The sequence below is a fragment of the Panulirus ornatus genome, chromosome 12, assembly GCF_036320965.1.
Source record: "Panulirus ornatus isolate Po-2019 chromosome 12, ASM3632096v1, whole genome shotgun sequence".
NCBI lineage: Eukaryota > Metazoa > Arthropoda > Malacostraca > Decapoda > Palinuridae > Panulirus > Panulirus ornatus.
The window spans coordinates 61,306,892-61,331,972 of NC_092235.1; the positions used below are offsets into that span (position 1 = coordinate 61,306,892).

Consider the following 25,081-nt stretch of genomic DNA (forward strand, 5'->3'; position numbering starts at 1 on the left):
TTTTTTGCAGGCCTCTCACCCTCTTGTATGTTCAGGCCTCAATCAATATACATCCTCTTAGTCAAACTTTCCTCTCATTCTCTCCATATGTCCAAACCATTTCAACACACCCTCTTCTGCTCTCTCAACCACTCTTTTCATTTCCACACATCTCTCTTACCCTTTCACTACTTACTTGATCAAACCAACTCACACCACATATTGTACTGAAACAATTCATTTCCAATGCATCCACCCCTCTCAGCACATTAACATCCAAAAGTCTCTCTTTTACATGCCTATCAATTAACACATAATGAGAGGGCCTGGGAAGCGAGTCAGTTGTTGTTTGCCGATGATACAGCTCTAGTGGTTGATTCGAGTGAGAAACTGCAAAAGTTGGTGACTTGAGTCTGGAAAAGAGTGTGCAAGGAGAAAGTTGAGAGCAATTGTGAATATGAGCATGGTTATTAGGTTCAGTAGGGTTGAGGGACAAGTTAATTGGGATGTAAGTTTGAATGGAGAAAAATTGGAGGAAGTGAAGTGTTTTAGATATCTGGGAGTGGACTTTGCAGAGTGGAACCATGGAAGTGAGTCATAGGGTGGGGGAGGGGTTTGAAGGTTCTGCAGTTTCTCGCCCAAATTAGCCACTAGAACTATCATCAGAGAACAACTGACTCGATTCCCCGGCCCTCTCATCCACATCAGACTGTATACCTGCCCCTCTCTCGAAAACTCTTGCACTTACCTCCCTAAGAACCCAATCCATAAATAAAACAACCATGGGGGGACAACACATCCCTGCCGCAAACCGATACTCACGTTTTTTCAGTCAAAAGTGACATTTTCTCTACCTATTTTGACGTTTTTTCAGTCAAAAGTGACATTTTCTCTCCCTATTTTGACAAGTTATCGGCCTTTTTTACTTTTCTCATTTGTATTGGACATTAAACATAATGAAAATCTAGTTTTTGAAGTGATAAGTATTATATTTTGACTATGCAATCTTTTGAATTTTTGGGAACTGCCACTTCTCATGCAAGAAAAACAAAATATTGCTCATTTTTCATATTGTTGTCATTTTTGGGGGCAACTCATGTTCAGATGGGTAATGTTTACATCACATGCAAAAAATCAGAAAGCCCATCACCTTGCCAAAATAGGTTGACAAATTATTATTCTAGATTGAAAAAGGGTGTACATCTAATCTCTACTTGTTCCATATTTTGCAGTGTACCAAATACTGATAAATAGAATAAACACAAACTGTATACAAAATATAAAGGAGTAAAATCCATTACACTGTATATAACACATAAATATCTAAAGTTTAACATGAAAGTGTTACATACGTCAGAACTACTGATGGTGTCTTGTGCCTTGCTGATACTAAAGTCACCCCTGCATCTCCCTCTCAACCTAGAAAACAATCCTGAAAAACATCACCTACCCAATTATTATCCACAATGATATTGATATATCTTTCTCCCCTATCCCCAGGGATAGGGGAGAAAGAATACTTACCACGTATTCCCTGCACGTCGTAGAAGGCAACTAAAGGGGGGAGCAGGGGTGCTGGAAATCTTACCCTTTTTAATTTTCCAAAAGAAGGAACAGAGAAGTGGGCTAAATAAGGAAATTCCCTTTAAGGCTTGGTCCTCTGTTCTCAATAGTACCTCAATGCAGGAAATAGCAAAAAAAAATAAAAACTGTAGAACCTACTACAACCTGCATCCTTCACCATCATTTGGTAGTTACTCATGGCTTGGTGCCTCGTGATTTGGCCACAATCTATTTATAATTTATGAGTAATGAATACTATATAAACTTGCTGCATACCAAGCACAGAAAACAGAATATTTGTTCAAAATAACTCTAGAGCAATTGTCGCCCTTCTTCATCTGTTTTTGGTACTACCTCACTATGACAGGAAATTATCATGCAAAAAAAAAAGTCTAGAATAGTTTAGGTGTTGATAAATGACACAAGATGCTAGGTATAACGACTTGTTGCATTTCCTAGGTATGAAATGTCCCCATTTTTTTGGGTGTCGTGTGTAAACACAGTTGATACCTTTGAAGTGCATCACTGATGTATTGTCAGCAGCAAAGGCAGCTTCAGTATCTTCAGCAGTTTCTGAGCATTGTGGAGACTATTCAGATCATAATCACAACACTGCAATGTGCGGTTGGTTACTTGGTCATTTGGTATTAAAAATCAGCCAGGTAGTTTGTAATTCACATCACCACAGGACTGCACTTTTTCCCTGACTCATCTTGGTTGCTTTAACGATAACACACAAGCTTCTTATCTTTTCCACACTACCAAACACCATGAAAGAAGTCAATGGTCTGTTTCTTTTTTAATTCTTTTGTATATATAATTGGCAAAGCACAATTCCCACTTGCCAGCTAAGTGACTTTTGATTTCATTTACCACTGGAAAATTAATAAGGATTTACATAAAGGTAAAAATCACAAGAAAAAATCTTTTCAGTTTTTACTTTGAACATAAATAGAGGTTATTGAATGGACACAGAGATACAGTCCAACTTATGACCTAGAGGGAAAAATGGTGGAAAATATTACGTTACACTCTTCTATGTGCCCAACCAATCATCTGGACTAATCATTTTATTTTTAAACATGAATTGAAATTGTATATTTAGGGCTTAACTCAAATACAACATTATATAAACCACAGACATACCCAAGGGTGGTGGGATAATTTCTTAAGTAATTTTATACTGAGTCAACTTCTAAAAAGAGTTAAAGTTGCCACCTTTTACTGTGCCTGCATTAGTGTTCCCTCCATCTTTAGCCCTGGGTATGCCCATGATTCCCCTCATAAAAATTACATGAAAAATCAAAGAAAGCAGAGAAGCCCTCTTACACTTTGTTTAGTTGGTAACCTACCGAGATGTCTTCCACCCTTAAATAGTAATTGTAAAAATGATCAGATTTCTGCAATAATGACAATTCTTCGATGTCAGGGTAGCACATGGGATGTCGTATCACAAACAACAACATTTTAAAATGAGATTTGTACAACCCCTGACACTAAAGAACTTTCCTTTTCATGATCATTATCAACAAAAATCATTCAAGCTTGACAATCTCTTCAAACTGGGTTGGAAATGCCAGTTGATCCATTATCCATATGTAACATCCAAACACATGACACTATTATGATCAAAGTTGTGATAATACACCAGTTGTTTGGAGTGATACACAAACCCAGACAAAAATTTCACAGCCCCATGTGTTCTCCATCAGATCATCTGTAACAAACCTGCCCACTTTAGTCGTAGACACCAACAAATAGCCTCAGTGAAATATGAACAACAGAAATATGTTGGTGACCTTGATTGCAGGTTTCTATCAATTACTTTGATGAATTACAAAACAGAACTTGTACACAAATTAATGTGCTTTTCATTACTTATTTTATGACCTTACATTCTTCTGAATGTAAATTAAAACTCTACTTCTAGTATTTTCAGCACCAAAATGTCAAACTGCCCTTGCTGGCTTTAAATTGCATGTGTAATCAATTGGTTAAAATCAAATCATTTTGCCAAGTGCCTATGGCTAAATTGTTCCAAGCCACAAGCTTTCCAATATTTAGAATTACTGTACAGCAAACCCAGATACATAATACAAGTGAACACTACAAATCATAACATTTGTAACTGAAAGTAACACAAATTTCTGAAAACATAATTTTCTGAAGCATATAGTAACAAAATTTTAGTAAGGACTTGCACTATATACAAAAAGTAGTTAAATTTTAAAGGGTGGATACCTTCTAAACCAACATTATTCTTATGAAATCCTCATAAGTGCAAGTATTCAAGCAGAGGACTAACTAGGGAAAACAATTTATTCATTCAAATTTTTCTCATGATAAGCATTCAGCTGACATTCTTAGTGTGAGCCCTGGTAGTTATTCGGTTCGGTGACTAGGATGTCTTACAGCAGATGTATAATTATAATTCATGCCTAAGGAACACCTACTGGCAGGAAACAAGCACCAGACCCTCACCTATGGCACCACAAACATGAGACTGCAGACGAGACAATTTTACTTCTTCCATGTAGCTAGTTAACTGCCATCTATTTCATAACAAAGGGATGCAGTCAGTATTATAAAAGTTTAATATATCAAAAATTCATATTCTGTGCACAAGAGAACTCTAGCCTGATCCAGCACCATGCCCTAAATGCAAGACCAATAGGCTCCACTGTTCTCACTTTGACCCACCATGAGGGACTGAAAAGACCCTATGCCATGTGCTTATGTAATTACAGTGCAACTTCAAAAGGGAGATGGTTCAGCATTCTGTTCCATATTACATTATAATATAATAAGAATGGTTCATCAAGTTTGGTTAACTTGGGACTTCAAACTAAACTTACCATTTATAACATACTGTGGTAACCAGAGTATTACAGATGACAATGTTACCTCTTAAGACTAATGCCCTGTGTCGCATCATCATCATGCACCTATTCTAATGTGCCCCTCATTTTGTGTGTAATTCATCCACCAAGCTTCCCCTTCAGAATGAATTTTGTCATGTCTCAAAGTGTACACCTTAAGTTTAAACATTAAAAAGTTCAGTGTCTCATCTGGAACAAAATCCTCAGCTTATCTGTAATTATTCTAACCATGCATTTGACAAATTCTTTCCATTATTTCTGTCCATCTGAACCCCTTGGTTTTAACATCTAACCTTTAAAGAAAAAATTGAGACTAGTTAACTTTTAGTCCAAACTGCAAGGAATTCTGGCAGATGCAAGAATTTCTGCCTGTGGATAAATACATACTGTATGGACTAACCTTTACAAATTGTGCATCTTGCACTTGGGAGTTATCAACTCTGGTAATGTTTCCTGTTGTGTGTTTGTGCGAGGGAATGATTACACATAATACCTAGTTATTATTCATCAGCCCAGTGTCCCCCAAGGAACATACTAACTGTTTATGACAGTGTTCAAAGATAGGACATTGTACATTGGCAGCACCTCATACCCTAGGAGGAATATATTTTCACTTGTACTGTGTTCATTTTCAATCAACCAGGATGTGAAAGGCCTATGACAAGCTGAGAATCGCTTACATCAATCAAGTCAGCAACACCCACCCAAGTGTGTTGGGACCCCAGATAAGTGCAGAAAAGGATAGGGTAGTTGAGTATATGGTTCAGGGGACCTTTCTTTTTCTATTGGTATTTAGCAAAGACTGAATATGGACCAATGAGCCTGCTTAACTAAGCTTACATCTTGGAGTATGCATCAGGTCTTCTGAGACTTCAATGTAGTGTCAATGGATGATTCACATAACTCGGCAAGCATCTCAAAGAGAATTAGGTTAGAGTCTTACCAAATTCCCCCAGCTAACAACCAGGATGACTAAACATTAGTGTGACCAATCAACCCTCAAAGCAGCTCACTGCAGCCTGATGTACAGTTAAACTAACACTAGCAAGTGATGCCCCTGATCTGACATCACTGTGTCCCTTTTGGGAGATGTAAGCTATACCCCAAAGGTTTTGCCTTGAAACACAAGATAAAATCTCTTACATAGGCAATTGTTTTCACACACAAAAAAAGGAGGGGGTGCTTATGCCATAATAAAAGTATTCTGTAGCAGGGAAGTGTTGAAAGTGGCATGCTAAGTGCGCATTGGAGAGTGAAGAGCAAGATGAAGAATATCACCCATATTCCAGTACAAAAGTCTCATAACCCATCTGCATTTGCGATGCACATTGACAAATTTCTTCAAGCCACAAGAAATTTGTTTTGAATACAAGTGCCCAATAATGTAACACTATTGTCATGAGAATGAAGTTCAAGTAAATTACCAACATAATTTCAGATGTACACACTTTTTACAGCAGGTAACTGAAACATATGTCTGTGTTAAAGGAATACATGTATGCTTTGAATTCAATTGTGTACATCAGTTTAACCCAGTCCCAACAATGTAATTGGTCCCACAATGAGATCTCATAATGGTGTATTGAATGGCATGTAACAGTAAAGTTGTGCTTACATCTAATTAGATTATGCTAGTAAGGGTTAGATTTAGAACAAAATTTGTAATCTGGTGTATCTTTAACATATCTGTTCCATGCCTGACATAAAATAATTGTGATATAATCAAATATCAGTGCAGCAATCTTAGCAAACTGAATTTTTCTTAGTTATTTATTTTCCAAGGATGAATGACCTAATTAACTGTATATCTCACACTAGGTTATTACAATATTTTACGAATAGTGTGTGAGGGCCATGACAGTATAAATTCATATAAAAAGCAACTATTATTTTGCCCAAATGTTACCTAATATGACCGTAACTCCACCTTAAGCAGTGAGTTTTATTTCTGATGTTGGAAGTCATCATTTGACAACTGCAGCAGAAGCCAGGAGTCATCATACGAGCCCTGATGTCCACAGGCTTTGTTTAATTCCCTCTGCAAATATTTTGACCTGTGTATGGCTGCTATCACCTTGGTCATTACAGGCACTTCTTTCAGAAAACACTACTCTCAAGTCAAATCTACAGTGTACATACATATGTTAATATATATAAATGTGTAATATGCACATATCAACCAAAAACAGTGGTCTTTTACTCCCAACCTCCACCATCCCACCACATAAATTTCCTCACTTTTTTGTAAATATCCTTTTATTTTACAAGAATTTCTTCCATAAACTGTGATGTTCATCACTGGATGTGCAACAAAAACCTTACATCCCAGAGTTTCCTTCAGCATCCCTCCACCACCTCCACTAAGATATCTAAAGCTTGAATGTACTACGGAAATGCAAGTTACTTACCTGTCTGTACATGTCCTTTATATTTATATTTACTTATTTCATACATGTTTATACTGAAACATGGTAACATCAATCATGCTGTCAATGGGAATTTCCACTTGCAACTTAACACCCAGATCCTTCAACCAATTTGGGTGCAACCAACTGAAGATGACACTTAGTGGTATCACAAGTCTTCTTTGAAAAAAGACTTCAGAAAAAAACCATAGATTCTTGGTGCCTGGGGAACAATTCTCACTTGGAAGTCTCAATTGAGGAAAGTCCTAATTAGTTTGGCACCCAGCAAGGAATCTACATTGGCACACCATAATGAGACAACAGGAGTCTCTTCCCACAATCCATAAGAGTGCACAGTGTTTCTGGGTAACATAACTCCTTGGGTGACAAGTCATATGGTGACCAGAATGTGAGGTGAGCAAGATAGTGTGTCCTCAATAATAAACATCCAGATTTGCTTTTCTGGGCATGCAAACAGCATAACTCACTGAATGCAGTGAGGATGAACCCCATCTTACAACCTATAGCAGATACATATGACTGTCATGAAAGTGCCAAAATCCAAACAGCAAGGCCTTGAAAGGATCTAGCTAAAGCAATACAACTCTTTCCAGCTGATAATGACAAATGACATGCCATCACAACTGTTCTTGTACAAGGGGAGCCAATTACCTATACCTTCTGCTTGAGCTTCACCTATAAGAGGCTCTGCAGGATATGGATCATCCTAAGCCATCTGGTGTACTCTAGTAAAGAAAAAAAAAAAAAAATAAGTTGAGCCTTGAGCACTGCTTGCCTGTAATATGTATAACAGTGTTTTCCTTTACAAAAATCAAGAGAACATTTCTTTACTATAGTTATCTCATTATTTGTTACAATACCATTACTATCAAATAAGCCTCTTGTTTAAATACTTTTCTTACTGCAGGCAAAACTGCATGTTAACTCATAAAGTGTTGTATGTACCTAAGATACAATGTATTCCTTAGTAGCATCACAAAGTATGACCGGTATGGTATTACTAATATACTGTGTTGTAGGTAACTTCTCTCATACTTGTTCTCAGTTTCGTGCATTTTCAGGTATTGCCAGAAACAGACAAGGCCTAATTATTTACTCATATCCACTTTTTAGCAGTTATGTATACTGCACTAAAACCAAATCCAAAGCCATGTCCCAAGGACCCTTCCATGGTTTCCCCTAATTGCTTCATATACTATGGTTCAGGTCACCAACAGCATATCAACCACTCTATACTACATTCTCCAACTCTCGCTAGTCTACCCATGCATCACACTCTGATTCAAGCCCCAGTAATGCAAAGCATCTTTCACCTCATGACTAACATGGTAAATCATATTATCTTACCAAATGAGTGTCTGCTTAAACTTACTATGGAGTATCAGCTAGTCCGTAATACCTTAAAAATTTCCAATCCTGCACTAAAGGGGTCCCTAAATTATATTAGCAAAGGGTGATCTAACACTAAATCACTTAAATTTGGATGGATCATTTCTAAATATAACATTTTGCTAACTGGTTGAAAATACAAAATGATCCATGCATGACAATCTATTAGAGAACTGGCCTTAATGTTGAGTATTCCAACAATATATTCAAGTATAAAATCAAGTCAGTGGATGTGATTTGTTACAGAGTGATTTGGGCAACTGGAGCATTCCATGTATATGAATTACAAAATTGACATTTCAAACAGCCAGGTGAACTATAATTCAACCATTACTTTGGGTATAGTGCTTTACTCTGGTCTTGAGTTATCCCCTGGTGGAGATTACATGGGCATGAGTGTTAACAAAAAATGGCAGCACATAATCTGATGACACATAACACTAACTCACTATGTACAGACACCTACAGCAACATGACATACTGGTATGTTTAAATCCATGTAATTCCAGTTCTGTCTTGTCAGGCAACTTTGCATATAGTGAGTGTGCTCCAGTTCATCTCTGTCAAGTGCTGTCTAATGCAAAAAAATGGGCTTCAATCCTTAGGCCACACTGTCAATGCCAGCAACAGGAACATTAAAGGACCAGCATCACTGACACACCAATTACTGCATCAGCCTTAGCCACCCTTTGGGCATTTCTTAGCTTGTCACTAAGGAGAAAACTGCCCTCAGTTACCATGAAGATGAAGGAAAATCATCAACTAGTTCCAATAGCATATGTGATGCACAATCCTTCCAAAAGTATGGAGGGAAACTGCAAAAGTTCTTTTTGTTTCCTGAAAATTAGCAAAGACATGTGACAAGTCTCAGTGAATGTGGGCTTTCATTGTGTTTCAGTTCAGTCACTCTTTAAATCAAAGTAAAACCAAGAATGAATTATGAAACACATTCAAGGAACCAATTCAGCTGATTACATCCAAATACCCAGAGTGGCCCATCTCTAACAGCCAGCTATCATCCAATATCTATACTTTGCATTTAATTAATGAATGCCCATTAGATAAGAGAATTAATGTACGTAACAGCTTAATGGATAAAGCATTATTTTAAGTTGCAGCATGGAGTAATTTGCAAGGGTTGGAGGGACTCTTTACATGTACAAAATTATGGAACTTCACAACTAAGCTGAAACTGAATGCATACTTGTGTGTTCCAGGAATTAAAACAGTAAATTTCTATTCAACTATGAATACACCATAATGTAATGATGAGTTACCAAGCTGTGAATGGGCGGTACAAAATGCTGTCACTTGGATCCACCCTGGCAACGTACTCCACTGCTGACACCTACACCTGGCCAAGACTACGGTACATTCAAGGTAAGGAGGCCACGCACTGGTTCACTTTTACTCCATTTTTGCTTTGATGGTGTGGTGTCTGTCAATACTCAAACCTAATTTTTAGAAACCACAAACAGCCTACAATAATTGTACTAGAAGAATATCAGGTACTATTTTGACTACCTTCACACCACTCACGTAATCTGCAACATGGAGGCCAAGTCAGCCAGCGTGTGCTCTACCATAACACTTCACTAGTTCTATGCAAAGTATAGCAGATGCACACAACAAGAGCAAACTCAGACCAGGATATCTGTGGGGTCAAAATGGTACATGTATTCTGAAGCAGAGGCAAGGTAAAACTGGCTTAAACAGAATGCATGAAAGCCATCATACAAACAACTTCTTCAATGTATAGCTCATCACAGCCAGAATACTTTCAGTTTTTTGGAGCATATCAGGGTCTTCAACTGAAATTCTACAGTTTCACACGATGCGTCATTACTTCATCCTTATTTTGTTACCACCATCATTATCTCAAGTCTCTAGCATTTTGTTTGGGTATATAAAAAGGTGTATAAAGCTAAAAACTCTGCCAGTATTCCATTTCCACATGTTGACCACAGGTACCACAGAAATCTTGCTTGATTCTGGTCTGAGTTCCTAATTTTTTTTGTTACAACTCAAAAGAAGAGTAACTTTTTATCATTCATGAAGAATGATTTTTTCATTTTTTTGGCATGCAAATGCTAAGTATTGCAATTTTTTCTTTTTTTTTTTTGCTTTTACAAAGATTTACCAGCAAGTCATCAGATCAGTGAGGGTACACCCAACACCAGGTGTCTGTATGCTGATAACATGCTTCCTCCTTACACTTCCTTTGCTCCCTCCTCTGCAGCTAGTATCTTCATATTATTTATTGGTCATAATCTTCAGGTACTCCAGAGCATTGTGTGCTGCAGCAGAATGAGCCTCCTTAACTGCTGCACCAGTACCATAGCACACTGCTACAGGCAGTGTTGACAGCTGAACCAAACACTGGTGCTGACCTGTTAAACAAAACAAAAATAGTGACTTCATGAGAGATACAAAATCAAAACCATGGTGGTTAGAAAAGGCAAAAGGAAGAACACTCAGCAAGAGACAGAGTAGGAAATGGCAATTACTATCAATTTTTGCTAGCATGGCAGATACTAAAAAGCCCATCAAATTAGAAGTGCACGTGCCCTAAGTAAATACTCAATGATGAAAAAAATGAGCATTAACCAAAATTAATTCTTCCAAAGAACCTGATACTTCTACAAAGAAATTCCCATTCCCAACACTAATTTCCTAAATCAAAATGATATTTGTAAATGTCTTCAACAATCATGCATGCAATATTTATCCAAAAACGGATTTTTGAATATTGAACTAATTTTGGCTCATTGATAAATGGAGATTCTATAATGGTACTTATGAAAAATAGGTTAATGACACTAGGGCTTTATTCACCTTCGACAAAATGGAAGACCTTCAGCTTCATCGCTCAATCTGTGCACATTAATCACACACTTCCAAAATTCTTATGTAATAGTTCATTTCATAATAGTTTTCAGGTATTGCAGTGTAGCACCATCACATCTTCCTGATTTTTCTAGTAAGTAATCCATTTAGAGACTCCTAAAACCTTGAAAACTAGTTTCTCACCTGTAACTGATAGTTCTTCAATATCAACATAAGTGACGACAAAGCTTGCTTCCTGAGCAATATCTTGAAGCATTTGGACAAAGTTGAGTGACAGAGAGCTCAGTGAAATTGTCTGGGAAGCAATAAAATGATCTTTTAATAATTCTGACAATTAAAAGTAAAATAAGAAAAACTTGAATTCCTACTTTGATCATGCATGAAAATCAGGATATTAAATCCTTGCTAACACTTACAATTGGAATATGCTGATCTGCCTATCTTAACTTGAGCTGATAACTTCCTCTATGCTACACTTTTATTGTTAACATGATACGATCTTCTTCACTACACCTTCGCATTTACTCCTCTCCAACAGTACACACAAACATTATCTTCCGCTTCCTCCTATATTACATGACTCCTATAAAAGAGCTAAGCATATTCCTGCTAAAACCTCCAATAAAACAATTCTAAAAAATGATATTGCAATTTTTAAATCAAAAGTTCCACTTTTTGAGTATGTTGCAAATCTTAAACTCAATTACTGTACATGCTCTTCTTATACTCTTTACTACCATATATCTTGACCCACCCTGTGTCACAAACAAAACTGCTACAAGCATAATCATCTCCTCAATTTGCACAAACTACTCCCAATCATACAAAGGTAAAACAGGCAGTTCTTACTCAAATATTTGGGTTGCTACAGATCCATCAATAAAAGCTTAAATTTTGCATATTAGTTTGGCTACAGCTCTACAGAAGCATTTGTCTTGTGCTTGCAACTAAGAAAATACAAATGAAGTAAATAAATGTTCCCCTAATAAGCTAAGTTCATTAAACAAGAAAAATCAAAAGTAATGAAGAAGAAAATGAATGAGGAAAGAAAACTGAGGAAAAAACTATTTTATATCTTATACTTTGTCACTGTCTCCGGCGTTAACGAGGTAGCACAAGGAAACAGATGAAAGAATGGTCCAACCCACCTACATACACATGTATATACATACACGCCCACACACACACATATACATACCTATACATTTCACTGTATACATACACAGACAAATACATATATACACATGTACATATTCATACTTAATGCCCTCAGCCATTCCCATCGCCATCTTGCCACACATGAAATGACACCCCCTCCCCCAGCATGCGCACGAGGTAGCGCTAAGAAAAGACAACAAAGGCCACATTCATTCAAACTCAGTCTCTAGCTGTCATGTGTAATGCACCGAAACCAAAGCTCCCTTTCCATCTAGGCCACACAAAACTTTCCATGGTTTAACCCAGACACTTCACATGCCCTGGTTCAATCCACTGACAGCAGGCCGACCCCGGTATACCACATAGTTCCAATTCACTCTATTCTTTGCATGCCTTTCACCCTCCTGCATGTTCAGGCCCTGACCACTCAAAATCTTTTTCACTCCATCTTTCCACCTCCAATTTGTTCTCCCACTTCCCCTCATTCCCTTCACCTCTGACACATATATCCTCTTTGTCAATCTTTCCTCACTCATTCTCTCCATGTGACCAAACCACTTCAAAACACCCTCTTCTGCTCTCTCAACCACACTCTTTTTATTACAACACATTTCTCTTACCTTTTCATTACTTACTCGATCAAACCACCTCACACCACATATTGTCCTCAAACATCTCATTTCCAACACATCCACCCTCCTCCGCACAACCCTATCTAGAGCCCATGCCTCACAACCATATAACACTGTTGAAACCACTATTCCTTCAAACATACCCATATTTGCTTTCCGAGATAATGTTCTCGCCTTACACACATTCTTCAACACCCACACATGCACAAAAAACTAGTAATATATAAATGCTGCAAAGTAGCATCTGTAGCGAGTAAAGGCCACATAAATTAAGTGACCAAATAGGATCAATATGTTTGCATGACAGTAAAAATGAGATATGAGGAAAAATAAACTGTAGAGGGTATGTAGCAAAAGAAAAAAAAAACTATCTGTAACGGGGGGGCCCCCACTGAGAACTTCATTTTGAAAAATTAATACTCCCCTGCCAGCAGTGCTTCTGTGGACGACTGAGACCAACTGAACAAGAATCTGTTTAATATTCAACAAATATTTGAATAACACACTCCTCTTTCTTTTACTCTTTCACTTGGCTTTTATTTCAGTTTACTCATGTTCCAACATCACACAATGATTATTCTTATTCACTAAAAACTTTCTCTTCCCACATACACAGCTATTTCATGAAAGCCTGCAACTATGTAAGACACTTCTTTAGTGGAGGACACTCTTCAACACAAATGTTTAATAGCAACCTTAAACCTCTTTCTACTTACAGAAGCATACCATCACATCTACATATAGTACTATGATGATAAACACCACTACTTCAATATATTTCACACATCTTGTCTTGTGAAGGTTAAAACCAAGTCTCCTTTTCACTTTTAAAGCTTAGTAAAATGTGTGACAGCTTAGTAGCTTGCCAACTGCAATAAGAGGTTCAGCTTTTAATAATCTTCTAACTTCAGAAGAACCTGACCTTCACAAGACAAATGTAATTTAATAGGGCATACAAACTTGTTAAAACACACAAATCTGAAGATCTGTTTTTCCTCTGACTAGTGAAGCTGAGAAACAGCAATTTGGAGATCATGTCAAAATACTCTAAACTGAACTCTAATCAAACTTCCATGGGAAACAACAATACAGTAATATAGTATCTCACAAATGTGAACTGGGTCTTTAAACTTAGACATGTGATTCGTAGTTTAGAAATTCATTTTTCTATCTGGTTGGTGGCTCATCTGAGAAAATCCTAAATCCAACTACTTCCCTGCAGCAACAATGTGGGTCATTGCCTAAATACCTATTCCATGCAAATCAAAATAAATATATGCATCTTATGGATAATCCATGCAGCCTAACATCCATTTTTCATAAACAAAAAGAGCAAATCAGCTTTCTCTTTGACAAACCTTTTTACTTATATCTAAAAAGCCATTTCTTGAATACAAGGCACGATGTTAGCAAATTTCTACCATCTTTTCGGTAGCTGTACCACTGAGTGATCCCTACTTGCCATATCCTGGCATAATCCTTATAGTACTTGCTTATGTCCCTCCAGTTAAATAGCGATCATCCCCGTAACCAAAACAATACTCACCTCTGTTATTCTCTGAATGATTCTTCCTATCACTACTCTAATTTCAACCCCTTTGTCCATTTCCACTCCACATCTTAATGCTTCCTAACTTTCCGTCCACATCTTAGCCAGTTTTTGAAACCTACAGCTTCTTCATTTACACACCCCCACCCTATCCTACTTACCCTATAAATTACCTGTTTCCTATACTACCAATCCCATGTCTCATTAGTCAGTTTCAGTGTGGGCTGCATCACTCCCAGCAATCACTGCCAAATTAACACCATTCACTTTTCCTTATATTAATTTTCTTGGTGCACAAGCACAATCAGTCTAAGTACTCTTAAATAAGCAATCTTACAAGTTGTTGAGCCCTCATCATTATGTTCTTAAAAGTTAACATGCCCGAAGTGATTTTTTTTCTCTTGCTAATTACTAAGATAGTTTTAATACCAAAATGAATTACTAATTAACAAACTGAAGACGTCGTATGTAGTTAAAAAAAGATCAAAATAATTATATGATATTCCACTTAAAGTTCTGTAGCTCTCATTTTTATGTACAAAAGAAATCACTTCACTAATTACTCACTCATTCATCAGTGACACTCTCATCCGTAACAAACTTCCATAACACCTAGGATTTGCATGTCTTCATTTTAAAACAAACCTGTAATTTCAATACTACGTCCTCCAGTGCTCCTCCAGTTTTCTGTAAAAGCAGAGCTGTGTTACAATCAGATACTAAAAAAAAATTCTACAAAGTAGCCTTTATAATGTGGGATAACTCTCCCACTCACGCACCACCACAATCAGTCTCCCCGTCTCACCTGCAACTCCTGCAGCTTCTTCCCAGGGTTCTGCTTTAGGTTCTTGTGGAAGTGACTCACCTTCCGTGAGTCACTGGTAGTAAGGGGTAGCACCTTCGAGTCCTTAAGCCCCGAATATCTTGCTGCCAGCTTCTGGGCAATCTGCCAGGGACCAGGGGAGAAGTTGTCTTTGTATCCATAGTTGGTTCGTTGTTTTACATACAATCTCACTGCTGTTAGAGTTAATAACAGTAATGCATCATATTTAAAGGACTAATTACTTTTCTTACTCCCCCATGAAGATCTAATTATGTTTTTAAAACCATGTTACATTCCAAATCAGCTAGGAGTTGGAAAAAAGAATTAAAGAACAAGTTCTCATTACCCCTGTACTGTATGTTAAGAATGGTTAAAAGTTTTTAAACTTGCTTGCCTTTTCCCACCTCTGTGAGGTAGCAAAATTCCCATTTAACTCATTCTCCCTTTATGAAAGTTAATTCAATGGGGAACAATTTTCAGCGAGTCGAACTATTTCATAAAACTAAATAGTCAATCATTTAAGAGTAAATCTTAACTAAAGGACTATCTTTCGATTCTTTATAAGCAGAAAATCTTAAATAGTTGAGAACAATTGAAGATTTGTGATCTATAATGATGAACTCAAAATTTTTGCTATATTCCATTTTCTATATGTCCTTACTGTTCACGCTATGCTGCAACAGAGGGCAAAAGCAATATTCTAGAGCTTGTCAATCTGCCCCGTGTATCCACTTATTCTATGTGTGGCAGAAAACTGTTGTGCCACTGTCCAGAATGAGGAAGCCTCAAAAGCAGCTCAGCCAATCAGTGTTGTGCGTAGGGTTTATGTGAGCTAAATGGCGGTGTGCCGGGTAATTTTCTTGACATGTTATGATCACATTGTGCTTTTTTCCATGAAAGCATTTCCGAAAAGTAACAAACATACAAGTTCCTCTAGCATTTAAATGGGGCCTGGTGTTTTAGGCTATGCACAAAAACAGCCCAGGAATGTGGATATATGGAAAGGACAGAGAAGGTAAAAACTGACACAATGAAGGCGCAGCCTGTCTCTTATTTTACATCTCGAACCAAGAACATAAGAGGCTGTTATGTCTTTAATGTGTGTTATTCTACACAAAACAGTCTAATGATTTGTAAAGTATAACTGCCAATTCTGTTACTGTAGGCAATATAATTGTCTGAGTAAAAGTTATATTCTGTTTATGGCATCATTTGTAGTGGCAGGATTACCTTAATTTTTTTTTTTTACTAAATTGTTTTCATGATTTACAATAAGTTTAGCTGTAAAGGTCATTAATGGTCAAATAATCATCTGGATTAACATCATATGTTCTACATCTTTTACAGTGCAAAATTTTTTAACATACCATTAATCTATACATGTTACAGACCCCATTCAAATCTATCAACATTTAGTAGCTGGAAATTTGCAGCTTGAAAAACTTTGGCAGACATTACTCATTTCATTTAAAATCATGAATCAAGTACTTCATACTTGGTCATTTTCATTTGTAAAAAGGATCCTCTTTTTTGCAGAACAATCTACCTATCATGTAATGATGGTAATCAAGCTGAAACCATAATTCAAATCTTGAGGCCATTTACCCAGATACAGTGGAGCTATCACTCATGGTGAAGTCTAAGAGAAGTAACATTCACATGCCAAGCAGGATCCATCTAGGATATTGCCTTCACAGCATGGCTGACATCCCGTTCAGTTATGAGTATGCTTGCCAACAGTATATAATTTTTCATAATCACATAAAACTGTTCAAGCATAGGAATCTTTTTAATATTTGTGAATCATCATCAGTGTGTTGTGCCTAACAAGCAAATTCTTATTCAATCTTGATGGAAGATCTACATAGATGATGTATATCTAATATGTAAATAATACGTTACAGTTTTGTCGCTAATTTACTCTGTCTCAGAGTTCATATGGTGAAAAAAAAAATATTATATTAAGTAGTACTATGCTTTGCTGTTTTATTACTTTAAGCATTCAGTTTCATAAATCTAAATATCACAGTACAGTAATAATTCTATTCCTGAGTAATTAATCCCTTACACCCAATAATTCTACTTTATTATATTTGAAATCTTTACACAATGTAAAAGTTTTGGATGCTGACATTTCCAAAGAAGCCAGTTGAAATACATATTGAATGTGAGCAAGATGTCTGTTCCCTTTGGGAACTCCCATTAAGGGGGTGGCCAAGGAACAAGTGTCTCTGCATATCCGAGTCCTTACATGGCTCCCTTGCATACCCCATTCTACACATTTTTTCACCATTTCTCTCCCTCCAGAAAATCTACAATATACCACATCAGAAACAAGCATTTCCAGTTTTCATGCCTCTTCTCAAATGACTTCCATATTAAGATAACGATCCTCGTATAACTCAATGCTATCAATTCTTAGGTTGGAAACGACTGAAATTTTCAACAAAGTATTTGATACTGGATAGAAAACCAGAAAAGAAACAAATTTACTGAATGAATTACAAAAGTTAAGGAGATTTGGTAGTAAAGGATGATGTGGCAGACTATGAACATGTCTGATCACTTCTTACTTTGTGTTATTAGGATAATCTACAGCATTCTCATCGCTTTCTGGGCTTTCTTTCACAATGACAATTTTTGTGCTTATATCCTGCATACATTTTGTCTTCAACAGCATCAAAACAAAAACACCTTACACCTGGCAACTCCCATAATCCAGCACCTGCATGAGTTATTTCAAGAGGTTCTTGTATTAGAAAAATCTCATCACCCCCAGCAAGAGAATAAACTTACAAAGTGCAGGATGCAGGAAAAGCTAATGTAGTGATGTCAGCAAATTACCTAATAAGTCATCAAACCTTGCACAAACTTAGTTACAAGTTGAGCATCCCTATTCCAAAAATCCAAAACTTCTTGAGCAGCAACATGACATTACAAGTGGAAAATTCCACAACTGACCTTATTTGCCTATGCTTGGCTCTGTTGGCACCAGTTTGTAACAAACCATCATTACTGCCAGACCTACATTCGTCACCCACCAAGTTTTTTGCTTATTCTCTGCTCTGTGGTACAAAGATATTGTTGAAAGTATCAAAAAAGGACTGCAGATACCCCTATGGGTAACAGTGAAATAGCTGAAATGGGTTTGAATCTAGGTGATTATCATAACAAAGACAACGAAGATGAATATGTTTACACTGCAGAATAAGTGCCTACAGACGACATGGTGAAAAGGTGAGATGGACTTATTGAAGGACTGGAGCAGTGTGCATTCATAAGAAAACAAGAAATCACGTCAGTTTATAAAATCAAAGTGATACTTCTAAGACAAAAACTATTGTCAATGGGGCAGATAACTTTGAAGGAAACATTTAAAAAAGCCATCCAGCAGAATGACTCCTCATCCCTACAAGATCAACTTCCTGACCCCTCAACTTCTGATGTTCCTTCTCACAATGATGTCAACTGTGATGTATTGCATACTTTTTTATTGTAAAGTACTTAGGAGTGAATAAGAATACGAAAACGATTGTTATCATTAGCATATAAATTCAAGAGTCAGAAATGAAGGTGATGCTAAACAACCACTGATTGTCCACATGAGTGGCTGAGGTTGTGACACCTTAGCTGTCTGATGGTTTTTACACAAACTTTGTTTCATGCACAAAATTGTTAAAAGTATTGAATAAATACCTTCAGGCTATCTATGAGTATAAGGTGTAAATGAAACATAACTAGATTCTGTGCTTAGACTTGGGTCCCATTCCAAGATATCTCTATTTTTCATTTTTTCATAAGTATTCGCCATTTCCTGCATTAGTGAGGTAACGTTAAGAACAGAGGACTGAGTGTTAGAGGGAATATCCTCACTTGGCCCCCCTTCTCTGTTCCTTCTTTAGAAAAATTAAAAATTATGTAAATGCAAATATTCCAAAATCCAAAAAAATTCAAAATATGAAACACTTCTGGTCCCAGGCATTTAGGATAAGGGATATTCAACCTGCATAGCAATTCTACAACCTCACCAAACCCCTTACCGGATGCTCTGGGCCCAAAACCAATATCAATGATCCCCAACACAGATGTGCAAAAGCGCAAAGAGAGATAAAACCTAACACACCAGCTTCCTGCCTCTCCTGATCTAAGAAACATTCATGTTTACTCACCTTTGGACTGAACAGGGCCAAATGCCACTCACAACACTTAAGTAATCACTTATTGTTCCATAGTTTTCATGAGGTCAAAAACTTAGTAATAATTATACTTGTAAGTTTATCTAAAACTTCCATGGATGTATGTATTACTCAAAGAAAGCATTGTTATAAATTCATTCCACTTGTTTTAAGCTCACCATGATATAAAAGCACAAGTCCGCACTATTACCAAAGTGGTATACTGGTACCCCGGTAATGTAGGTACTGAGGTACTCTTGCGCCGTACATTGGCAATTGTGGACAAGAGATTTACGGATAATCCTTTGGAATAAAGTACCAGCTTTATGAAGCTAATTATATACTATAAACACAATTACATTAAAAGTACACACTCAATGTCAAATTTGAATTAATAATACAATAGATAAATGGCTCATTGCAAAACTTCGAACTTCACAGGATCAAAATGTGACAAGGTACAACTGGTAAATTTGCGACAAATATCAGCTATAGCAATGATCAGTATGTTATTGAACATGTACTATATACCACATTGCTTTCCATGGAACATTTGGTTGAAATAACTCATGCTGCAGAGCAGCATTTTTCTCATTTCATCTCACCATATATATCTTTTTCCTATATCTAACTGCTTCCCCTCCTCCAGAGGGTAGTATCAGAGGCATATGAACAACTGTCTTGTTTTCAATAATCCACTCTCAAGTTATATATAATGTTTCGAAACAAGTAATAACCATCCACAGCCAAAACCCATAAGCTATTCCACAATTTACCTCGACCTGTGTCGTGGTTCAATCCACTGACAACAAATTGTCTCCATATACTGCATCAATCAATGTCATTTTCTCCCATGCACACCTCTAACCCTACTGAAAATCTAAGGTACAGTATCCTAAAGCCTCCATCACCAAAAATACATAAGCAAAATTCAGAAAATTCTGAAATCTGGCAACTGCCCAATGCCAAGGTTACAGGATTTAAGATGCTTCACTCCTATCTCTTCTAGATTTCATCTTTTTTATTATACCTAATCACTGATTCCCGCATCAGCTTTGCAGCACCAGGAAAAAAAGATTGGCCCATCCACTCGTATATATATATATATATATTTTTTTTTTTTTTTTATACTTTGTCGCTGTCTCCCGCGTTTGCGAGGTAGCGCAAGGAAACAGACGAAAGAAATGGCCCAACCCCCCCCATACACATGTATATACATACGTCCACACACGCAAATATACATACCTACACAGCTTTCCATGGTTTACCCCAGACGCTTCACATGCCTTGATTCAATCCACTGACAGCACGTCAACCCCGGTATACCACATCGCTCCAATTCACTCTATTCCTTGCCCTCCTTTCACCCTCCTGCATGTTCAGGCCCCGATCACACAAAATCTTTTTCACTCCATCTTTCCACCTCCAATTTGGTCTCCCTCTTCTCCTCGTTCCCTCCACCTCCGACACATATATCCTCTTGGTCAATCTTTCCTCACTCATTCTCTCCATGTGCCCAAACCACTTCAAAACACCCTCTTCTGCTCTCTCAACCACGCTCTTTTTATTTCCACACATCTCTCTTACCCTTATGTTACTCACTCGATCAAACCACCTCACACCACACATTGTCCTCAAACATCTCATTTCCAGCACATCCATCCTCCTGTGCACAACTCTATCCATAGCCCACGCCTCGCAACCATACAATATTGTTGGAACCACTATTCCTTCAAACATACCCATTTTTGCTTTCCGAGATAATGTTCTCGACTTCCACACATTCTTCAACGCTCCCAGGATTTTCGCCCCCTCCCCCACCCTATGATCCACTTCCGCTTCCATGGTTCCATCCGCTGCCAGATCCACTCCCAGATATCTAAAACACTTTACTTCCTCCAGTTTTTCTCCATTCAAACTTACCTCCCAATTGACTTGACCCTCAACCCTACTGTACCTAATAACCTTGCTCTTATTCACATTTACTCTTAGCTTTCTTCTTTCACACACTTTACCAAACTCAGTCACCAGCTTCTGCAGTTTCTCACATGAATCATCCACCAGTGCTGTATCATCAGCGAACAACAACTGACTCACTTCCCAAGCTCTCTCATCCCCAACAGACTTCATACTTGCCCCTCTTTCCAAAACTCTTGCATTCACCTCCCTAACAACCCCATCCATAAACAAATTAAACAACCATGGAGACATCACACACCCCTGCCACAAACCTACATTCACTGAGAACCAATCACTTTCCTCTCTTCCTACACGTACACATGCCTTACATCCTCGATAAAAACTTTTCACTGCTTCTAACAACTTGCCTCCCACACCATATATTCTTAATACCTTCCACAGAGCATCTCTATCAACTCTATCATATACCTTCTCCAGATCCATAAATGCTACATACAAATCCATTTGCTTTTCTAAGTATTTCTCACATACATTCTTCAAAGCAAACACCTGATCCACACATCCTCTACCGCTTCTGAAACCACACTGCTCTTCTCCAATCTGATGCTCTGTACATGCCTTCACCCACTCAATCAATACCCTCCCATATAATTTACCAGGAATACTCAACAAACTTATACCTCTGTAATTTGAGCACTCACTCTTATCCCCTTTGCCTTTGTACAATGGCACTATGCACGCATTCCGCCAATCCTCAGGCACCTCACCGTGAGTCATACATACATTAAATAACCTTACCAACCAGTCAACAATACAGTCACCCCCTTTTTTAATAAATTCCACTGCAATACCATCCAAACCCATTGCCTTGCCGGCTTTCATCTTCCGCAAAGCTTTTACTACCTCTTCTCTGTTTACCAAATCATTTTCCCTAACCCTCTCACTTTGCACACCACCTTGACCAAAACACCCTATATCTGCCACTCTATCATCAAACACATTCAACAAACCTTCAAAATACTCACTCCATCTCCTTCTCACATCACCACTACTTGTTATCACCTCCCCATTTGCGCCCTTCACTGAAGTTCCCATTTGCTCCCTTGTCTTACGCACTTTATTTACCTCCTTCCAGAACATCTTTTTATTCTCCTTAAAATTTAATGATACTCTCTCATCCCCAACTCTCATTTGCCCTCTTCTTCACCTCTTGCAACTTTCTCTTGACCTCCTGCCTCTTTCTTTTATACATCTCCCAGTCATTTGCAATATTTCCCAGCAAAAATCGTTCAAATGCCTCTCTCTTCTCTTTTACCAGTAATCTTACTTCTTCATCCCACCACTCACTACCCTTTCTAATCTGCCCACCTACCATGCTTCTCATGCCACAAGCATCTTTTGCGCAAGCCATCACTACTTCCCTAAATACATCCCATTCCTCCCTTACTCCCCTTATGTCCTTTGTTCTTACCTTTTTCCATTCTGTACTCAGTCTCTCCTGGTACTTCCTCACACAAGTCTCCTTCCCAAGCTCACTTACTCTCACCATAGGTATGCTTGAAGGAACTGTAGTTCCAACAACATTATATGGTTGAGAGGCATGAGCTATATAGATGGGGTTGTACACAGGAGGGTGGATGTGTTGGAAATGAAATGACTGAGGAGAGTATGTGGTGTGAGGTGGTCTGATTAAGTAATGAAAGGGTTAAAGTGATATGTGGAAATAAAAAGAGTAGTTGAGACAGCAGAAGAGGCTGTGTTAAAATGGTATGGACTTATGGAGAGAATGAGTGAGGAAAGATTGGCAAAGAGGATATAAGTGTCAGAGGTGGAAGGAACAAGGTGAAGCAGGAGACCAAATTGGAGGTGGAAGGAAGGAGTGAAAAAGACTTTGAGCAATCAGGGCCTAAAGATACAGGAGGGTGAGAGGCATGCAAGGAATAAAGTGAATTGGAACGATGTGGTATACCAGATCGCCATGCAGTCGATGGACTGAACCATGGTATGCGAAATATCTGGGGTAAACCATGGAAAGGACTGTACGGCCTGGATGTGGATAGGGAGCTGTGGTTTCGGTGCATTACACATGACAGCTAGAGACTGAGTGTGAAAGAATGTGGCTTTTTTTTTTATCCATTTTCTTGGCACTACCTCACTGAAGCTGGGGTTAGCCATGCTGTTTCCTGTAGAGTCCGGAATGGATGAAGGCAAGTATGAATATGTACATGTGCATATGTTGATATGTATATGCATGTATATGTGTGTAAGGGCAAGGAAACAGATAAAAGAATGGCATAACCCACCTACATACACGTGTATATATAAATGCCCACACACACACACACACACACAGACATACCTATACATTTCAACATATACATATATATACAAGTGAGGCATGGGCTATAGATAGGATTGTGCAGAGGAAGGTGGATGTGTTGGAAATGAAATGTTTGAAGACAATATGTGGTGTGAGGTGGTTTGATCAAGTCAGTAATGAAAGGGTATGAGAGATGTGATAATAAAAAGAGTGTGGTTGAGAGCAAAAGAGGGTGTTTTGAAATAATTTGGTCACATGGAGAGAATGAGTGAGGAAAGATTGACAAAGGATATATGTGTCTGAGGTGGAATGAATGAGAAGTGGGAGACCATATTAAAGATGGAAGGATGGGAGAAAAAGATTTTGAGCGATCAGGCCTGAACATGCAGGAGGGTGAAAGGCATGCAAGGAATAGAGTGAATTGGAATGGTGTGATATACTGGGGTCGACGTGCTGTCAATGGATTGAACCAGGGAATTTGAAGTGTCTGGGGTAAACCATGGAAAGTTTTGTGGGGCCTGGATGTGGAAAGGGAGCTGTGGTTTTGGTGCATTAAACATAACAGATAGAGACTGAGTGTGAACAAATGTGGCCTTTGTTGTCTTTTCCTAGCACTACCTTGCACGCACGCGGGGGGAGGGGGTTGTCATTTCATGTGTGGTGGGGTGGCCCCGGGAATGAACAAAGGCAGCAAGTATGAATTATGTACATGTGTATATATGTATATGTCTGTGTATGTATATATATATATGTATAGGTTGCAATGTATAGGTATGTATATGTGTCTGTGGACGTGTATGTATATACATGTGTATGTGGGTGGGTTGGGCCATTCTTTCGTCTGTTTCCTTGCGCTACCTCGCTAACGCAGGAGACAGCAACAAAGTATAATAAATATAAAACTTGCTAATGCGGGTGATGGCGAATACTATGAAAAAAAACATACACAGACATATACATATACACACATGTAAATATTCATACTTCCTGCCTTCACCCATTCCCATCGCTACACCACAACATATGAAATAGCATCCCCCCCACGAGGTAGCGCTAGGAAAACACAACAAACAAATGCCACATTTGTTCACACTCAGTCTCTCGCTGTCATGTGTAATGCACCGAAACTACAGCTCCCTTTCCACATCCAAGCCCCCACAAAACTTTCCATGGTTTACCCCAGACACTTCACAAGCCATGGATCAATCCATTGACAGCACGTCAACCCCGTTATCCATCATTCCAATTCACTCTTATTCCTTGCACGCCTTTCACTCATGTATGTTCAAGCCCAAATCGCTCAAAATCTTTTTCACTCGATCCTTCCACCTCCAATTTGGTCTCCCACTTCTCGTTCCCTCCACCTCTGACACATATATCCTCTTGCTCAATCTTTCCTCACTTATTCTCTCCATGTGACC

General features: G+C 38.1%; 1 protein-coding gene across 14 annotated transcripts in view; it reads right to left on the bottom strand.

The window, feature by feature from the left end:
* Nucleotides 1-2,465: 2,465 nt before the first annotated feature.
* Nucleotides 2,466-25,081, bottom strand: part of loqs (double-stranded RNA-binding domain-containing protein loquacious) — a 78,032-nt gene continuing 55,416 nt past the window's right edge. For 6 of the 14 annotated variants that reach the window (XM_071667984.1, XM_071667983.1, XM_071667989.1 and 3 more), the window contains exons 8-10: nucleotides 15,068-15,109; nucleotides 11,267-11,378; nucleotides 2,466-10,626 (exon numbers count right to left, since the gene is read on the bottom strand). In XM_071667984.1, coding sequence (XP_071524085.1) covers nucleotides 10,490-10,626; nucleotides 11,267-11,378; nucleotides 15,068-15,109 — 291 coding nt within the window. In that variant the 3' untranslated portion in view covers nucleotides 2,466-10,489. Of the gene's footprint in view, nucleotides 10,627-11,266; nucleotides 11,379-15,067; nucleotides 15,110-15,227; nucleotides 15,369-25,081 lie in introns of all 14 variants that reach the window. The other 8 variants (XM_071667977.1, XM_071667975.1, XM_071667979.1 and 5 more) reach the window with 2 other exon arrangements.